This window comes from Pipistrellus kuhlii, unplaced genomic scaffold (assembly GCF_014108245.1).
Source record: "Pipistrellus kuhlii isolate mPipKuh1 unplaced genomic scaffold, mPipKuh1.p scaffold_m20_p_30, whole genome shotgun sequence".
Lineage (NCBI taxonomy): Eukaryota > Metazoa > Chordata > Mammalia > Chiroptera > Vespertilionidae > Pipistrellus > Pipistrellus kuhlii.
This window is the reverse complement of record NW_023425530.1, coordinates 3,806,232-3,825,957: the sequence shown is the minus strand read 5'-3', so window position 1 is coordinate 3,825,957 and position 19,726 is coordinate 3,806,232. Positions and strand designations below refer to the sequence as shown.

General features: G+C 38.9%; 1 protein-coding gene and 1 non-coding gene across 4 annotated transcripts; both read right to left on the bottom strand.

Annotated features, from left to right (window-relative positions):
- Positions 1-3,020: 3,020 nt before the first annotated feature.
- Positions 3,021-3,148, bottom strand: LOC118731476. Its single transcript, XR_004991886.1, has one exon. It is a non-coding gene; the product is annotated as a small Cajal body-specific RNA 24 (non-coding RNA).
- A 561-nt stretch (positions 3,149-3,709) lies between these two features.
- On the bottom strand, positions 3,710-19,121 carry ZNF317 (zinc finger protein 317). 3 transcript variants are annotated; one of them, XM_045589180.1, is made up of 8 exons: positions 18,911-19,121; positions 10,317-10,393; positions 9,323-9,443; positions 8,665-8,804; positions 8,064-8,190; positions 7,561-7,656; positions 7,255-7,337; positions 3,710-6,767 (listed from the first exon to the last, which is right to left on the bottom strand). In XM_045589180.1, exons 3-8 carry the CDS (start codon positions 9,351-9,353, stop codon positions 5,448-5,450), a joined length of 1,797 nt encoding a protein of 598 aa, XP_045445136.1. In that variant the 5' UTR covers positions 9,354-9,443; positions 10,317-10,393; positions 18,911-19,121; the 3' UTR covers positions 3,710-5,447. The 3 variants fall into 3 exon arrangements, with proteins under 3 accessions (XP_045445136.1, XP_036315533.1, XP_036315534.1); XM_036459640.2 differs by lacking the exon at positions 10,317-10,393; XM_036459641.2 differs by lacking the exons at positions 9,323-9,443; positions 10,317-10,393.
- Between the last annotated feature and the right edge of the window lie 605 nt (positions 19,122-19,726).

Sequence of the window (19,726 nt, the reverse complement as noted above, 5' to 3'; positions counted from 1 at the left end):
CAAGTGAAAGTCATTCAGAATGTAAGGCTTTTTGAATGCTGAGAAATTTATTAATATCATATACTAGTATTAATAAATCACAAAAACTGACAAAATTCACCACCCATTCATGGTAAACTTCCAAGAATATAATGTACCTTTTAAATATGATAAAATAAATAACTCTAAAACATTATCTTAATCAGTGGAAAATCAAAAGGGACTTTACCCCTAGAACAAGGTAAAAATGCCTACTACTTCTGCTACTACTTATCACTGCAGTAGAGGTATTAACTAATGCAATGAGGCAAACAAAAACAATCAGAGACATAAGAATTGGCAAATAAAAATAAAGCTATCATAATTTACAGATGACACAGTATTATGCCTGGAAAACTCAAAAAAAAGCAGTAAAACTTAAAAAGTAAAAGAATTCAGTCAAATAGCAAGTTACAAAATTAAGATACAAAATCAGTAGCTTTCATATACAGAAACTATGAAATCATAATGGTATAGAGAAATCTCATTTAAATAAAGAATTAAATATTAAGGGAAACAACAAAAAATTTGTTATAAGGAAAACTGTACAAGGAAAATTTTTAAACATCCTGACAAACACTGAAATAGATTTTTTAAAAACATTCCTGACAAACATGAATGGACTTAAATGAAAAGACATCCCCTGATCTTGGTTAAGATGACTTAACAATATAGAGATATTAGTTTTCTCCAAGTGAACTTATAAATTCAAGACAATGCCAATAAAAGTACCAACAGGCTAATTTTATGGAGTCGGACAATAGGAAAGTGCATATAAAAAAGGGCAAGAATACCTAGGGAAACACTGGAAAAGAAAAACTGTGAGGGGGAAACCAGTTCACATAGACATTAAAACGTATTACAAAGCTTCTTATAATTTAAACCCTGTGGCAAAAATATAAAGTTCAGAATTAGGGTAAAAACACATAAAACTCAGAATATGACAAAGGTGGTATCTCAAACCCTTTGGGTAAAGATAAAGTTTTTAAAAAATAAATTATCTGGGTCAATGTGGAAAAGATAAAAATACCCAAAAATCAATTGTAGGTGAACTGTAGATATAAATGTACATATTGAAACAATAGGACTTGTAGAAAAAAATGTAGAATATCTTCTTGCCTTCGAGTTAGGCAAATACTCAGGAATATCAGAGCACTGTCCATAAAGATTAGATGACATTAACATTAATTCATTTCATTAAAAAAATACATAGAAGAGACAAGCCACAAAGTTGGAGAAAATATTTGTAAAATATATCCAACCATAGGGTTCATAATAAGAAAAAGGCAGGTAATTCAATAAAATATCGATAGCTTCTTAGAAAGCAAATTTGTACAACTACTTTGGAAAATTGGCATCATCTATGAAAAGTGAACATATGCACCCCATATGACCAGCAATTTCAGTACAGGGTATACACCCAAGAGAAATACATACACTTGTGCACTGTCAGAAATATTAAAATATGCTCATAGCAGCATTATTCATAGCAGTCCCAAGCTGAAAAGTCAAATGTCTGCCCATCAACACAAACTGCTTAAACAAAATGTGGTATATTCAAAACAATGGAACACAATAAAATGTACTAGCTTGAGATACTCAAAACAATATGCATCAATTTCACAAAAACATTAGGGAAAATTAAGATAGATACAAAAGAACATATACTGTATGGTTCCACTTGTATAGGGGTAAGAAACAAAAACCCCAAGCCATATTGTGAGTCAGGATATTGGTCACCTATGGAGAGTAGGGAAGGGTTTGTCATTTGAAAGAGGCAAGAAGGGGTATCAGGAATGCTGGTAGTACTTTTTCTGGCCTGATCATATGGATGTGTTCGTGTGATAATTTAGCTGTTGTATATGTATGAATTAAGTATTTTTCTGCATTTTAGTAAAACCTGTTTTAAAATGTTACCACACATATACAAAGTATCATTATACACTTTAAAAATGACTTTGGTATCACTCTAATAAACAGAACATGCACAGACCTTATAGTTCAGCAATTTCACACTCCTGGAATAACTCACCAATACTCCAGAAGACATGTGACAAAATGTCTTAAAGCAGCATTGCTCATAACTGAGAAAAGTAAAAACGTCCAGTAACTAACTCTAACTACATCAGCAGAAGAGGTAAATAACTTGTGGTATACTAATAGAAAGAATCACAATCTGAAAATGAAATTAGGGCTACTGTCATTAATGTCACTCTCAAACCACCACTACCGCTACTAATGTGACCACCATTATATGTGACTTGAATTCTGCAATGGCCTGACAGTTTGTACCTTGTCCCTCTATTTAGCCTATCAACCCAGAAGCCACTGTGATCCTTTAAAATTATAATTTGGACACTTTGACACTGTTCAAAGCCCTCCAAATTGAGAATGACGGCCAAGTCCTTCCAGTTAACCCTACAGGATGTCCCCATGATCAGGACCCTGATCTAGCTCTGACCTCATCATCTTTAGCAACTCACAAGTGTGATCCACTCCGGTCACACTGGACTCTTTGTCCCAAGCACAAAATTTCTCATGGTCTCTGAACTGCTGTTAAAGGTGCTCCTCCCCACATTACAATACAGCCCACACTTATAGCTCATTTACATCTCTGTGCAAATGTCACCTTGCACAAAGGCTTTCCTTACACACCCCACAGCTCCACTGAATCCCACATTCTCATCATTACATGCTTAATTTTTCCTCCATGCACTGACCACCATCAGAGAGATATTTACTCATTTACCAGGTGCCTCGACCCCAAGTAAAATGTAAGCAACTGAAGGCAAATATCTTGATTCACTACAGACCTAGGGCATAGAACAAGGCCTGACATAGTAATATAGACTGGAATCCAGCACCAGAGTTTAAATACAAGCATTACTGCCTGCTAACAGGTTGGCCTCAAACAAATCACCTAAACTTCCTTGCCTCAAATTCTCCACGTGCAAAAGGAATTGATGGCACCTGCTTCTCAGCACTTTTTTGGGTTTTTTTAGTATTGTCAGTAGTGGATCAATCCACCCTTTTTACTTGCAAAGTGTGAACAGAAAGCTACTATATTTCTCTAGACATGTACAAAGAGTTTTCTTCACCTTAAGAAGAAACTGAATAAAGTAGATGTCCACTTAGCACTTCTGTGAAAACAAATACAGTTCTTTAATACAAGAAGAAAGGAAAATAGATGTTTAAATAGATCAAAGATATGAAATGCAATTTTAAAACTTGGCTTCAAGAAGTTAAAAGTTCATATCCAACAGTTAAAAGTATAAGCAGACGCTGAAACCGGTTTGGCTCAGTGGTAGAGCGTCGGTCTGTGGACTGAGGGGTCCCGGGTTCGATTCCGATCAAGGGCATGTACATTGGTTGCGGCACATCCCCGCAGGGGATGTGCAGGAGGCAGCTGGTCGATGTTTCTCTCTCATTGACGTTTCTGGCTCTTTATCTCTCTCCCTTCCACTCTGTAAAAAATCAATAAAGTATATTAAAAAAAAAAAAAAAGTATAAGCAGATTATACCCACATGTGTAGCAGTTATAAAAACTCACTTGTGTGCCACACACAGTCTCTGTCACAGGTGAATGGGTTAAACAGCATCAAGCTGGATGACACAGAACCCTCCCTCTGCAAATAAAAAAACTAATAGGAAAAAAAAGAAAAAGAAAAAAAGAAAGAATATCCAAAGCAGCTTAAACCAATAATCAGTTTTATTTTTTCATGTAATAGGTCTGGAAGTAAACTCAGGGCTAGTATAGACCCTAAAGAAGCCCCTTTGTGAATTTTCTGCAGGATCCCTCTTAGCCTGTGCATCCTCATGGTCACAAGATGGATCTTTTAACACTAGGAACTGGATCTCCTTACTAGGCGAGAAGTGGGGGGAAGAACAAAAGTAAAATACAAGTGGAGAAGAATCCAGGTAAGAATGGCCCTTTTTCCAGGAGTCTTTTCAAAGCCCGTAGAGTAACATCTGCTTATCTGATAATAGAAAGGTTGTAGATCATGGACTGGACGAATTGTAAGGAAACTTGTAAGAGATTTTAAAAATTGTACACCTTACTAATCTGACAAAAATGAAGTTTTCTTGACATGGAAGATATTAGGGGAGCAACTAAAAGTTATTTGCCACTGTTGGCTGGAATATCCCAAAGGACTCAACTGATAAAGACATCATTGTCTGATCTCAATGCATTTGATTTAAATAAATAATCAGACATTAAAAATATCAATGGTTCACAGTACATAAGATTCGACAGTCTATTGGTCAAGTAAATCAATCAAAAGGAAGTTAACACATTCTTAAGAATGAAATTATAATTAAAATACTACATAGAAACATATTATGATGTGTGTAAGGGTAATTTAGAGCACAACCTTAAAAATTAAATATTTATGAGCTAGTGTCTATTTTCACAATGAAATACATCAAATGCAATTTCACACTCACTAGAAAATTCCTTTGGGATGTGAATGAATTCTCATAAGCAAAGTGAGGGAGCTATGGCTGAAATTATTTCCACACGGGATTGCCTGCAATGTGGGTTCTTGCATTTCTTGAATTAATTACATTGGTTATATTTTTGAAGCTTTAAATATAAACTCGTCTACCATGAGTACTAGAGTACTCAAGTTTCATAAAAATCGAGGAGCTCTTCTAGGACTAGGTTTCTCAACCTTGGCAATATTAACCTTTTGGGGCATATAAATCTTTGTTCTGGGGGCTCCTCTGCATTGTAATCTATTTAGCAATATCCTTGATGTCTTCCAACTATATGAAGGTAATGCTTTCCCCAGTTTTAACAACCAAAAATGTCTCCAGAGATTGCCGAATGCCTCCTGGGGAGCATATCCACTTCCTGGTAATTACCACGGCTCTGCAACAGGAATTGGCTTTTTTTTTTTTTCTATAAAAAGACAAATAATGAGTATTCTAAACTTTGTGGGCCACACAGGCCCTGTCACATATTTTTCTTCCTTAAAAATGTAATCTATTCTTAGCTTGAGAACCATATATAAATAGACAACTGGCTGTAGTTTCCTGACCCATTACTGACTTTTCCATGTTTCCCTAGAGTGCTTCCTTTTCTTGTAAGCTCAGAAGGTGCCAGGTGGTACAACAGTAATTTCAACATTAAGTATCAGGCTAGGGTTTCTCTTCCTAAGCTGTCACATTTGTTAAGACCTAAATGTACACTGATGGCTTTTCCACAACATAGAGACATATTTTTTCCCCAGCATTAATTCTCAGAGATGAGAAAAAAAAACTCGTCATTTCAGTCATTGCACAAACTGGCTTTCTTCCAGTTACATGTATTCCCTTTTGCTCAGTAAGATGAGTTAATAAAGGCTTTCCTGCCTTCCTGAAACTTCCAAGGTTTCCTTCCAAGGTTTCCTTCCAGTCTGAGCTCTCAGTTTCTTAAAGAAGGTGTGTCATTGGAGCCTCTTCCACACTGATGACACTCTGAGTTTTTCTCCCTGGTGAGTTTTAACATGACTCCGAAGAGATGAATGATCACTGAAGGTTTTCCCACAAGCCAAGCATTCATAGGGCTTCTCCCCAGTGTGTATTCTCCTGTGAACATTAAGGTTTGAGCCTATGCTGAAGGCTTTCCCACAGTGATCACACTCATACGGCTTCTCTCCTGTGTGACTTCTCATGTGTGTCTTAAGAGTTGACTGGTTTCTGAAGGCTTTCCCACACTGTCTACATTCAACATGTTTCTTTACAAGATGAATGCTCATGTGCCTTCTCCGGGATAAATAATCACCAAAGACTTTCCCACAGGCAGCACATTCATAGCGTCTCTCTTGGGTGTGTATTTTCCTGTGTGCTGTTAGGTTTGAGCTGGCGCTGAAGGCTTTCCCACATAGATCACACCCGTATGGTTTCTCTCCAGTGTGAGAATTCATGTGTGTCTTAAGGATGGACTGGTTTCTGAATGTCTTCCCACACTGTCTACATTCAACAGGTTTCTTTACAATATGAATTCGCATGTGTTTTCTCCGTGATAAGAGATCACCAAAGGATTTCCCGCACTCTTTACATTCATATGTTTTCTCTACCATGTGGTTCTTCTTGTGCAAATTAAAGTTAGATTTCCATCGAAAGGCTTTTCCACACTGTGTGCATTCATAGGGTTTCTCTCCGGTGTGATTCCTGACATGTTCTTTGAGATGGGATGGATGCTGGAAAGCTTTCCCACAGTCTTGACATTCATAGGGTCTCTCTCCAGTGTGTGTTCTTTTGTGTGCAATGAGGTGGCAGCTCCTGCCATATGACTTCCCACATTCATCACACTTGTAAGGTCTCTCCCCAGTGTGAACTCTCATGTGTATCTTTAGGGAGGAGAGAGTTCGGAATGCATTTCCACACTGACTGCAATCAAAGGGCTTCTCTGTGAGGTGAGTTCTTGCATGACTCCTAAGGGCTGAGGGATCATTGAATGCCTTCCCACAGTCATTGCATTCATAGGGTTTCTCCCCAGTATGTATTCTCCTGTGCCGTGTAAGAGAAGCACTTGTGGTGAAGACTTTTTGACACTGATGACATTCATGCATTTTTTTCCCATGGTAAATGCTCCCACGTTGTGTTAGATGTGGCCTGTTATTGAAAACTACCCCACAGTCTCGTCGGTGGTAGGGCCTCTTACCAGTGTGTCTTCCCATTTGCTGAGTAAGATGAGCACCCATACTGAAAACTTCAAACAGGTGAGCATATTCAGTGGATCTCTCTCCAAGATGAGTTCTTTCCTGTTGATTTAAAGATGAGTGCTAAGGCATTTCCAATATTCATTTCATTCCTAAGAATTATCCCCACATAAACTGACATAAATTAAAGCTCATCATTATGACTATAGATGTCATCATTATGATTATAGATTTAAAAGTACTACTCCTGCCCCTATGGGTTCTATCAAGTAGAATAGGTGAATGTTTGTATGCCCTAAGGTACCATGTGTGTAGCAATATCAAAGCTTTTTACAAAATAGACTTTAACTATTTAAATCTGAATTGAACTCTAACACTCAATTATCTAAGACATAGCTAAAAAAATATTTACTCATCAGAACTCTTAAGTGGAAAGTTTTGGGTTAGTATTTGGTAATAATAGTGTCTGTAACACTGCTTCCTCTTGGGGAATGCCACCGGCCTAGTTCTTGAGCTCCTTTTCTAACTTAAGCTGCCCCACTCATCTCCTAATATTGAAGATCCAGAATTATCCCCCCAAAATTCTTACCATTGTCACACCACTAGGTGTTTCAGTCCCAAAAATATTTTCCATAAGAATAGACCACTTGGTTTTAGAAGGAATCTCCCAACCTGAAACAAATTGGAAAAAGATAAATTTGCTGATAAAATGTGGACATGTGAAATTTGAAGGTGAAAGGATAGTGAAACCAAAGAATCTGTCAAAGAATAGAGGAGCAGCGAAAAGAATGAGCATATTATATATCCCTGGGTGACATTTCTGAATGGATCTCCCTCCACCCCAATCACTGAGAATAGCCACTACTCAGAAGCACTTATGATTACAGGTCCTTACCGGGACATGTACCTTGGGGAAGTCCCCTCTCCTCTGTTCTCAGCTCCTCTTCTTGCTCCAAGTGGAAGATGAGGCTGGGTTTCCCCACCTGACACCCTACTCACAGGGAAAGATACATGTTGAAGAAGGATTGTGCTGAGGACACGTGTTCTGAAGTCAGAGTTCTGAAGATGGACAAGACTGACTTAGGAGCAGTAAAATGATGGTAACAAGATTTCTAAGGGACACAGTTAAAGGCTGTCATAAAAACGAAAACCAAAAATACCCATATGTTTTGCCCTTTAAGAGATTTCTTAATTCAGAAGCCTATGTCCAAGTTCAAACACATTTGACAACCTCCAAAGTCAATACAATAAACAGATTTCAATATCCATGGGAGACACCAAGAGGGTACGCACCAGGTAACAATTGTGTTCCAAATCCCCACACTGCTCCTAGGTTACAGCCAACTACTTAAAACAAAATTATTTGATTAATAAATGAAGAAATGATGCCAGTCTTACCCACTGAGGCAAGGTTGCTATAGTTCTCCAGCATCACATCTTTGTATAGTTTTCTCTGAGAAGAATCCAACAAGGGCCACTCCTTCTCAGTAAAGTCCACTGCGACATCCTGGAAAGTCACTGAGTCCTGAAACACCACATTTGGGGTCAGTGAGAAAACAGCTTGAGTTCAAAGATGGTAGAGACTGAAGACTGAACAATGAAAGACTCAAATCATAGGATTTCCAGTTTGGAGTTCTGGTGTCTCAAAATTTATTCCAGAAGCCAGTCAATAGCTGTTCTGTGTTCCTTATGAAGTGATCTTATCCTGTCTCACTGCTTCAAATGCATCTCTGACATAGGATCAAAATCTCTCTCCACTTTTAGCCTGGCCTGAGCACTTAAACTATATCATCAGAGAAACATTTGGTATGTAAGTCATTTTCCCTAACAACTTTGATACCGTGACAGCCTTAAAACATTATTTGGCTCTTTCTATTGATCACTAATCAGGCATCAACTAACCAGAATAAAAATCTAAAAGAATTTCATTATGTAATAATATTGGGGGTGTCCTAGGAAGTGCCTCTCCCCGTTCAGGGGCCCAGAGATATTCGTGTACCTGGGAAACAACATTAGTTGACATATGAGACTCCAGGCCATTACAGGCAAACAGATCCACATTCTGGTGACAGGAATGGTCTTTTGAAGGAAGAGGAATTTCTGACTCCTGGATATGGGCAGGTTCCTGAATGGATACAGCTGGAGAAGGCACAATCCATGAGAATAAAAGCTTGCTTAACACTCACACACTACTAAACTATAAATGTGTAGGCCACATTCCCAATCAAAATTCACACACACCACCACATTCAGTAAGAATCCAGAGCAGTCCTGCTCTACTCAATGACAGGAAAAAGGGAGGTGGGCCAATATACCTGTAACAAAAACAGTATGTTTTCTCAATTTATGAGAGAAGAAATTAAATCTCTAAGAGACAGAACTTTGTTCAGATTTATCAAAATAATAAATGAGGTAGTTCAGGGTTACTACCCATACTGTTTTTCTTTTCACACCAATTATACGCACTCCCTCTCTCACCCAAACTCACGAAGATCCTGCCTAAATCAGACAGTCACCTCATGGGCTCTCCCAAGACTTTGCTCCCACTACTTTCCAGGTGATTCGTCCTCTCCTGGCAACCCTCCCTCTGTCCTTGGGAAGTGGCAGAGGCCACTTAAGCTTGAATTCTGAGAGCATTCTTCACCCCTAGAACTTACCACATGTGGGAGAGAGATCAAGAGCTGCCATCCTGTGAGAATGATAATAAATTTGCCTGAACAACAGGGCACTAGTATCAGAAAGCTATTCTCTTGTTCTTATGGGACTCTGAGCAGGCATCTGTAGTAAATGAGAAAAAGATTACTAGAAGTTCACAGGACAATCTGACTTCTGATTTCCAGTATTTCTCCATTTGAGCAGCAAATTCTGTCTTATCCTAAGCCTTTCCCTTGCTTAGACAAAACCTCCAGGCAATGCGGTGGACAACCCTGACCCCCAAGTATGTGTCAGCAAGTACAACTCTGTTAAACTCCCTCGCTCATTGAATATTTGTGCCCCAGACTTCTGTTCTTCAACTTTGATACATGCCATGGTTTAGGATCATTCAAGTACCCATGAGTTGGTCTATCTAGGACTACATGCTCCAATCTCCAATGCTATTTGGCCCCCTCACTACACATCTACATAACTGTAGGCCAACGCACAGGTCTTGTCATCTTTAGTTGCCAACTTTATCTCACGGTGATTCAGAAATTTGCACTTCTGCACAACAATCTTCTTGCATGAACTCTTTCACTTTATAGAGGATTCCAAACCACTCATGCTTCTACAATCTTGCTCCCTCACAGCAAATTCCTATTCTCACTGCTCCACCTATCAAGCCAAGATTCATCACAATCCATCACTTCTACAATCTGTCTAATTCTTCGTCCTGTTATAACCCTGAATGACCAAAAGACCAGCCCTGGATGATTCCACCCATCTATCTCCTCTAGTTGGGAAGATTAGTCCACACACAGCTGGTCACCTCCAAAACTAAGTCGTTAACTCTAAAGGAGCATCTACATTAAAGGAAAGCACACCAGGCAATCCAACCTTCCATATCCCCATAACCAGGTAAAAATCTCAACAGTTTTTCTGAAAAAAAAAAAAAAAAAAAAAAAAAAGAAAAGAAAAGAAAAAAAGAAAAAAAGAAAAAAAGAACTGTCTTACCATTATCATCTTTCAGCAAATAATCTTATGTTCCTTTCATAGTAATCACAACCAGGAAAAATGGATCTCAGCAAGGTCTAGAAAATGAAACAAAACAACAATTCCATATATAATAGCAGAAAGCAAAATTATCTAGTAATAAATCAAAAGCTGTGTATGGCCTTTACAATAAAAAACTGAAATACTGATGAAAGAAGTTAAAGACCTAAATAAGTGGGAAAGAATATCACTTTCATGGACTACAAGAGCCATTATTAGAGTATTCATACTATCCTAATTCATCTGCAGACAGAACACAGTTACTAGCAAAACCCCCTACAGGCTTTTTTCTAGAAATTGACAAGCCAAATCTAAAATGTGTATTAAAATGCAAAGGACCTAGAAGAGCCAGAACAATATTAAGAAAAACAAACTTGAGGAGAATCCAAGATGGCTGCTCGGGTAGGCAACTAGCAGCAGCCGCACACAGCAATTTCAACAAAATACAATTAAAATATAAAATGGACATTACCCAGAACTACAGGAAAGTCGACTGACTGGAAATTCTACAACAAGAAGCAAGGAGAAAACCAGAAGGAAGCGCAGAGGAGCTGTAAAAGCCCAAGGTACGGAGACACGCGGCGCGCACGGAGAGGACAGAGCCGGAGAGGAGGGAGGCCGAGTGCCTGGCTGGCGGTCCCAAGCAGGAAGGAGAGAAAAGCTCCAACTGTGCTGGGCCCAGCTCCAACTGCTCTGAATCCCAATTCTAGGCCAGACCCCAGGGACCCAGGCTCATCCATAGGGAGCCGGGCTGTAAGGCGGGACTCCGGGGAAGCGGCGAAAGGAGGTCCCGGAGGCACGCACACTGCGCGCAGAGAAGGGCCGGCCGGCTGTGCCCCGGGATTGCCCTGACGGGAAGGAGACAGGGGCTCCAGACTGCTCTGAACGCCACCTCCAATCCCACTACCAACTGAACTGAACCCCAATACCGGACTCATTGGGGGAGAGCATAGACAGTTTGGCAGCAGGCGAAAATCGAGGGCACCTTTCTCTCAGAGGCGCTCCCAACAAGTACTGAAGGACCCTGAGTCTCAGGAGTCACATAGGGCGGGGCTGACGGAAGCCAAGGCTGTAAACCCCGCCCCATCAGGAAAGCTGTCTGCGAAAATGCCTAAACCAAATAGATCACAAACGAAAGAAATGGAGGACAAAAAGCGACTGGATATAGAGTTCAAAACCACACTTATAAGGTTGTTCAAGAATCTCCTAGAAAAGGCTGATAAAATAAACAAGACCTATGAGGATATGAAAAGGGATCAACTAGAAATAATAAGAGATCAACAAGAAATAAAGAATACATTGTCTGAAATAAAAAATATTTTATGGAGTCCTAAAAACAGAATGGAAGATCGCAAGAATCAAGTCAAAGATTTGGAACATAAAGAGCCAGAAGACACTCCTCCGCAGACGCAAGAAGGCCAGAGAATCCAGAAAGTTGAAGATAATGTAAGAAACCTCTGGGACAACTTCAAGCGAACCAACATCAGAATTATGGGGGTCCCAGAAGATGAGAGAGAGCAAGATATCGAAAACATACTGAAAGAAATAGTGACAGAAAACTTTCCCCACCTGGTGAAAGAATTAGACTTACAAGTCCAGGAAGCGCACAGAACTCCAAACAAAAGGAATCCAAAGAGGACCACACCAAGACAAATCATAATTAAGATTCCAAGAACAAAAGACAAAGAGAGAATATTAAAAGAAGCAAGAGCAAAGAAGGTAGTTACCTATAAAGGAGCACCTATTTGATTGTCAGCTGATTTCTCAACAGAAACCATGCAGGCCAGACAGGAATGGCAAGAAATATTCAAGGTGATGAATAGCAAGAACCTACAGCCAAAAATAATCTACCCAGCAAAGCTATCACTCAGAATCAAAGGCCAAATAAAGAGCTTCACTAATAAAAAAAAGCTAAAGGAGTTCATCACCACCAAACCAGAATTATATGAATTGCTGAAGGGGGTTCTTTCAGAAGAGAAAGTAAATAAAGATAAAAATTATGAACAACCAATACGTAACTATCAACAAGTGAATCTAAAAACCAAGGAAACTAAAAAAAAAAAAAAATCTGAGGAACAATATTAACTGTTGAATATAATAGAATCAGAGGTATGAAAGGGGAGTGAACTGTTTATTCTTGGGGAAAAGGGGAGAGGGGGATGTGGGAAGAGACTGAACATAAACTGTGCACCTATGGATGAGGACAATGGGGGGTGGGGAAAGGGCAGAGGGTGGGGTGAGAAGGGGGGGGAAAGGAACATTTGTAATAATATGAACAATAAAAATTTATTTAAAAAAAAAAGAAAAAAAAGAAAAACAAACTTGAATGGTTCATACTATGAACTTCACCACAGTAATGAAGAGTTATTGAGATAAGTATAGATAAATAGGTCTATGGGACAGAATAGTTAGAAATAGAAATACAAATGCAGAGTCAATTTTCGATAAAGAACAAAGCAATTTGATAAGAGCAGTTTTTAAAAATATATATATATATATGTTTTTATTGATTTCAGAGTAAGGAAGGGAGAGGGAGAGAGAGAAACATCAGTGAAAAGAGAGAGAATCATGGATCAGTTGACTCCTGCACACCCGCTATGGGGATTGAACCAGCAACCCAGCATGTGCCTTGACCAACCAGGAATTGAACCAAGTCCTCCGGGGTTAATAAGTCAATACTCAACCACTGAGCCACACCAGTTGGGTAGGAAAGCTGCTGTTGTTGTTTTTTTAATATATTTTTATTGGTTTTTTTACACAGAGGAAGAGAGAGGGATAGAGAGTTAGAAACATCGATGAGAGAGAAACATCCATCAGCTGCTTCTTGCACACCCCCTACTGGAGATGTGCCCACAACCAAGGTACAGGCCCTTGACCGGAATCGAACCTGGGATCTTGAGTCCGCAGGCCGACAGTCTATCCACTGAGCCAAACCAGTTTTGGCGAAAGCGGTTGTTTTAAAATAATCATTTTAAAATTATACTTGACACTAGAGGGCCAGTGCACAAAATTTGTTCGGAGGGGAGGGAGGGGTGTTTCTCATGTCCCTCAGCCCAGCCTGCGCTCTCTCCAATCTGGGACCCCTCAAGGGATGTCTGACTTACCCAGGATTGGGCCTAAATGGGTAAATGGGCAGTCAGACATCCCTCTCACAATCCAACCGCTCGCCTGTCTGCCTGCCTGATTGCTCTTAACTGCTTTTGCCTGACAGCCTGATCATCTCCTAACCCCTCCCCTGACAGCCTGATCGACCCTAACTGCTCCGCTGCCTGTCTGATTTCCCCTAACTGCCCTCTCCTGCTGGCTGGGATGCCCCCAACTGCCCTGCCCTGCCCTGCTGGCCATCTTGTGGTAGTCATCTTGTGGCTGCCATCTTATGTCCACATGGGGACGGCCATCTTTGACCAAATTAGCGCAGCCATGGTGTGTGTTGGAGTGATGGTCAATTTGCACAATACCTCTTTATTATATAAATATTATATTATTATATAGTATTCAATAATATAATATTTAATAACATTATATTGTTATATGGTACTTAATAACATAATACTTAATACAGTAATATCATATTAGTTTCAGGGCACAACATTGTGATTAAACATTTATGTAACTTATGAAGTAATCGCCATTGTAAGTCTAGTACCCATCTAACACCATACATTGTTATTACAACACTAGAGACTCAGTGCGTGACATTCATGCACTGGCAGGGGGGCACACTCAGCCCAGCCTGCAACCTTTACCAGTCCAGGAGTCCTCAGGGGATGTCCAACTGACAGCTTAGGCTGGCAGCGGGCCTAAGCTGCAGTTGGACATACTTAGCACTGCCATAGAGGCAGAAAAGGCTCCTGCCACCACCACTGTGCTCGCCAGCCATCAACCTGGCTTGTGGTTGAGTGGTGCTTCCCCTATGGGAGCACACTGACCACCAGGGGACAGCCCCTGTGTTGAGCATCTGCCCCATAGTGATTGGTGCATGTCATAGCAACCGGTCATTCCACTGTTTGGTAGATTTCCATATTACCTACTAGTATATAGGATTATTGACTTACCAGAGCAAAATGGGACAGCTATCTTTTTAATAAATGGTGTTGAAAGACTCAATGGAAAAAAGAAACTTTTGACTTATCATATCACTACATACACAAAAATTTGAATTAAAAAAAATCTGTTTAAGAATAATTAAGCACCAGAAAATAAAATCCAGAGCCTATTTTAATAACCCTTGAGTTACTAACAATATTTTAGTCTAGACACAAAATAGAACTAGATTTAAAGAAAGCAATAAGCTAAACTATACCGAATTTAAAAAATTTTAATCATCAAATAACATTATTTTAAAAATGAATAAGCTGGCATAAAAACAGACACATAGATCAATGAAACAAAATTGAGAGCCCTGAAATAAATCCACATATACATGCCCAACTACTTTTAAGACAAAGTAGCCAAGAATATACCATGGGAAAGGAGAGTCAGAAAATGCTGCTGGGAAAACTGGGCAGCCAAGTGCTAAAGAATGGAACTGGACCATTATGTTACACTGTACACAAAAATCAACTCAAAACAGACTAAACACTCGAATGTAAGACCGGAAACCGTAAAAGTCCCAGAAGAAAACAGGCAGTAAGCTCCTTGGCAAAAGTCTTGGCCTGCAGATGGAAGGGTCCAGGGTTTGATTCCAGTCAAGGGTAATGACCAGGTTGTGGGCTCAATCTCCAGTAGGAGGCATACAGGAGACAGCCAATCAATGATTCACTCTAACTGATGTTTCTTTATCTCTCTCTAATTCTTATATAATGATGGTGGATATGTGCAATGGTTCAAACATTTTGGAAAACAATTTGCCAGTTTCTTAAATAGTAGACTTATTTGACCAAGTAATTCCACATCTAGATATTTACCCAAGAAACATTCTGATTCATAAAAGCCAAAAAGTATTAATATCTATCAACAAGAGAAAACAAAACTGTGACATGTACAATGAAATACTCCTCAGCAATAAAAAGAAACTACCAAGATACACAACATATGTTGACAAACAGAAGATAGATACAAGAAATTTTCTTTTTTTTTTCTTTTTAAATATATTTTTATTGATTTTGTACAGAGAGGAAGAGAGAGAGATAGAAAGCTAGAAACATCGATGAGAGAGAGTCATCAATCAGCTGCCTCTTGCACACCTCCTACCGAGGATATGCCTGCAACTAAGGTACATGCCCTTGACCGGAATAGAACCCGGGACCTCTCAGTCCCCAAGCCGACGCTCTATCCATTGAGCCAAACCGGTTTCGGCAGATACAGGAAATTTTCTGATCCCAATCACATGATGTTCGTGAATAGGCAAAACTTATTTAAGTCAATGAAAAAACTTGTTTAAGTCCATAGTAAAAAAGTGGTTGCCTTGATGGAGAACATGAGATGGTATTGAATAGACTGAGGAAAAACTATATGCATTTTTTTTTTTAGTTAGTGGATACACAATGTACACAACTGTCAAAAAAAAATTAATCAAACTGATTACCTAAGATCTGTGCATTTTCCTGAATTCTATACTTAAAAGTTAAAAGAAATTTTTCTTACTCTTTGGTCTCTAGTTATACAAAAATTCCTCCCACAACTAATCTGTTATCTTCTACTCTCCCTTCTAAGGTCAATGTCTTCAGAGTAAATATATATGTATAATAAATTCAAAATGTTCAAAGAAAAAAGTAGAATAAAAAAATACTCAAATCAAAGGAAGCAAGAAAAAATAAATGGAAAAAGATAAGGCAAATTCAACAACCAAATATATTAACACATAAAATGTTAATGGACTAAATGCTTCAGCCCAGAGGGTGCAGCTCAGTGATTCCCATGAACAGAGAGGTGATGGTTTGATTTCTGCTCAAGGCACTTGTCCAGGTTGCAGGCTCCTTCCCCAATAGGGGGCGTGCAGGAGGCAGCCGATCAATTATTTTCCTTTATCATTGATGTTTCTATTATATCTCCCTCTCCCTGGCCTGGATAGGGTGAAATCAATAAAAAATATATTAAAAAGCTAAAAAAGAAATATATTAAAAAACTTCAACTAAAGCAGATATTCTCAAAATGGATTAAAAATAATTCAGTTATATGCTGTTTCTAAGAGATATCTAACACATAGGGATATAACAAGAATGAAAATTTAAAAATATGTAAGGCACACACTTTTTTTAAGCTGGTTTAAAAATATTAACACAAGACAAAATGGATTAAGGCAATAAAGCTCACAGAGAAAACCAAGATATTACAGTGAAAAGTATAACTGAAGAAAATGCTGTGTATACTGCATATGTTATGACACAGCCTCAAAAGTATGAAAAAAATTAAAAAGCACCACCAGAACTCTCACTAATACAGTTCAGGTAGATAATTCAATAACTATACATAGTCTGATTAAGATGAAACAGTATTTCCTAACTATAAAATCCAACCACACAAGCACAATGTAAATGGCATCAGTCTGACCAGTGCAATGAAGTTAAGCAAACTATGATTAAAGACGACGACAACAACAAAGTCATAGAAATGAAAGTTTCAAAATTAAAAGAGATGCCGAAACCGGTTTGGCTCAGTGGATAGAGCTTCGGCCTGGGGACTGAATGGTCCAGGGTTCAATTCTGATCAAGGGCATGTACCTGGGTTGTGGGCACATCCCCTAGTAGGGGGTGTGCAAAAGGCAGCTGATCAATGATTCTCTCTCATAGATGTTTCTAACTATATCTCTCTCTTCCTCTCTATAAGATATATATATTTAAAAAAAAGAAAAGAAAATTAAAAGAGAAAATTCTAAGTGATTCACAGGTCAAGGAAGTCATAATATTTAGAACTGAAATCTAAAATCTAATACTACATTACTGCACTTCTATGGGATGTTACAGATAACCAATGTAAGAAATTAGAAACATCCCAAATAAAGTAAAAAGAAGAAAACTATAAAGAATAGAAAGTTATGAAATTTAAAAAAAAAAAATACATATTACAAAGTGCTTCAATCAAGTCAAAAGTTCTTTGAGAAAACAAAATTAACCAAATTCTAAAATATAATAAATATGTGTGTGAAAAACATTACAGATGTAGCAAGCATTTAAAAATATGGGCACATTATTAACAACTTTGACTATGCAATTTAAACCTTACATGAAAAGAAATTTTATTTACCATAATAAAATAGAGAATTTAGATGCCCTAGGACCCTTAAAGGAACTGAAACAACAGCTTCTGTTTGTTTTTTGACCAGTCATTAGCGCCCAAAGAAAACTTCAGACCTAAATGGTTTTTCTTGGTACAGGGTTCGATTCCAGTCAAGGGCATGTACCGTGTTTGCGGGCACATCCCCAGTAGGGAATGTGCAAGAGGCAGCTAATTGATGATTCTCTCTCATCGATGTTTCTAACTCTAACTCTCTATCTCTCTCTGTAAAAAATCAATAAAATATATTTTTTTAAAAAGAAAAAAGAAACAACCAATGAATGCATAAAAACAAGTCGATGTTTCTCTCAAAATCAATAAAAACTTTCTGAAAAAAATAAAATTTAAGCCACAAGGTACCTAAAAAACAATGGGTATGTGTACAAGCTCAACCTACAAGATATTTAGAAATCTCTAAATTAGAATGTATAGTGGCATCAGTATGGGGAAAAGGATGTGTATGAAAATACTTTAGCGTGTGAGTACATTAAAAAAAATTACTAAAATTAGGAAATGTATTTGGGGGGAAATGCCTATAAACAGTAGAATCCATAAAGAAAATCTTGGAGAAGAGGATGCAATTCAGGAGCACACAGGTTTCTGAGGTTTCATAATATTTTCTTGGCCTGATTTGTGGATTTGCTTTATTGCTGTCCTTTTAACTGTGTGTGTACCAGTATGCGTTTTCATACATTTTTTTTAGCACATATGTCCTATAGAAAGACAAATAAAAGGAACCAAATGACATGGTAAAAAAATCAATGCAAAGTGTTAGTAATCACAATAACTATTAATGGAATAACTCTCAAGTTAAGTAGCAATGCCCAAACGAATTTTTAAATCTAGTTATAGGCTATTTACAAACGCGACCACTAAAGTTAATAAAATAAAAATAGACAAGGACACCAAAAGTTCGAGTATAAAAAGCTTTAGAGACAAACGCTGCCAGAAACAATGTGCCTGTGTTGATATTAAGACAACACTAACCACAAAGAAAACTGACCACAAAAGCAAAAGAAAGGTAATTCATCCTCAAGGTCCCGAGTTCCCATAATATCCTGAACTCACTGGGCCAGACTTTTCGGTCTCCACCCCAAGGTGTGTCAGTTATTTGGTTTCTGTTTGTTTTTTGATCAGTCATCAGCGCCCAAATATGTCCCTAAATATGGTTCTAAATTTCAGTCCTCGCGCCTCCACACGGACTAAAACACCCTCCTGGCCCGGCTACCTGGCTTCCCAGGCCCAGGCCCACGTTATCCCCCATAACTCCTTGCCCTGTAGTCCTCTGGGTGCTCAGAGACGCCGAGAGTAAAGGGTTAAATGAGGAAAGCCGGGCTTACCCTACTGAGGGTAAAATCGGGGGGAGCAGAGGTCACGGAAGCTGCCGCCGAAGGGCCGAGAAATGCAAACGGATGGTCCAGTCGGCCGCAGGGAGGCGGAAGGTCACCACGGACTGGAGAAAATCGCAGAGGAGCTCTTTACAAGCCTATGTGTCCAGCGGCTAACGCCTCCCGAGAATAATGGCTTCCGTTTCACTTCCGCCTTTTTAAGTCACGCGTGACTCATTGGCTAATTAACCCGGAAGCACAGAGCCTTCTGGGAAATGTAGTTCTGCGCTTAGGCGGGCATGCTGGTTAGTATGCCCAGGTGGATGGATACTGATGGTTGAGCACCTGTTCCCAACTGTTAACTGTTTGAGAGCCTTGGGACTCACTTTTCAAGCTTCTGATCATTGTTCTCTCTATACTCGCAACCAGTCTCGCCGCTTTAGATACAATATATACACTTAAGACTCAAATGTCCACCTGCAGCCCTACACCTCTAACCTGAATTCCAAACGGAATGAGACATTCTCCACTGGGATATTTTATAAACACTTTAAACTGTCACAAATCAGGGGACCCTTTCCCCCTCCCCACGTGGGAGTCTATGCTGTGAGATTCTTTCCTCCTCCCCATGAGGGAGTCTGTACTTGTTCTTCAATAAATCTCCACCTTTGCAAAAAAAAAAAAAAAAAAAAAAAAAAAAAAAAAAAGGCACAAATCAAACTCCAGTCTCCACCTTCTCAAACTCGAATAACAGGAATCTTATCTTTCCACTTGTAAACCTTAGCAACACCTTAGATCCCTTTGTTTGTCCCATTGATTCTATTGGGA

Excerpts from the sequence above, each read along its gene's own strand:
- ZNF317 (XM_045589180.1), bottom strand. The coding sequence starts at position 9,353 with ATGGCAGCTCTTGATCTCTCTCCCACATGTG. Across the intron at positions 7,657-8,063 it reads TAGCAACCTTGCCTCAGTGG|GGTGTCAGGTGGGGAAACCC; the intron begins GTAAGACTGGCA and ends CCCTGTGAGTAG. Across the intron at positions 6,768-7,254 it reads CACCTAGTGGTGTGACAATG|GAAAGAACTCATCTTGGAGA; the intron begins GTAAGAATTTTG and ends TTAAATCAACAG.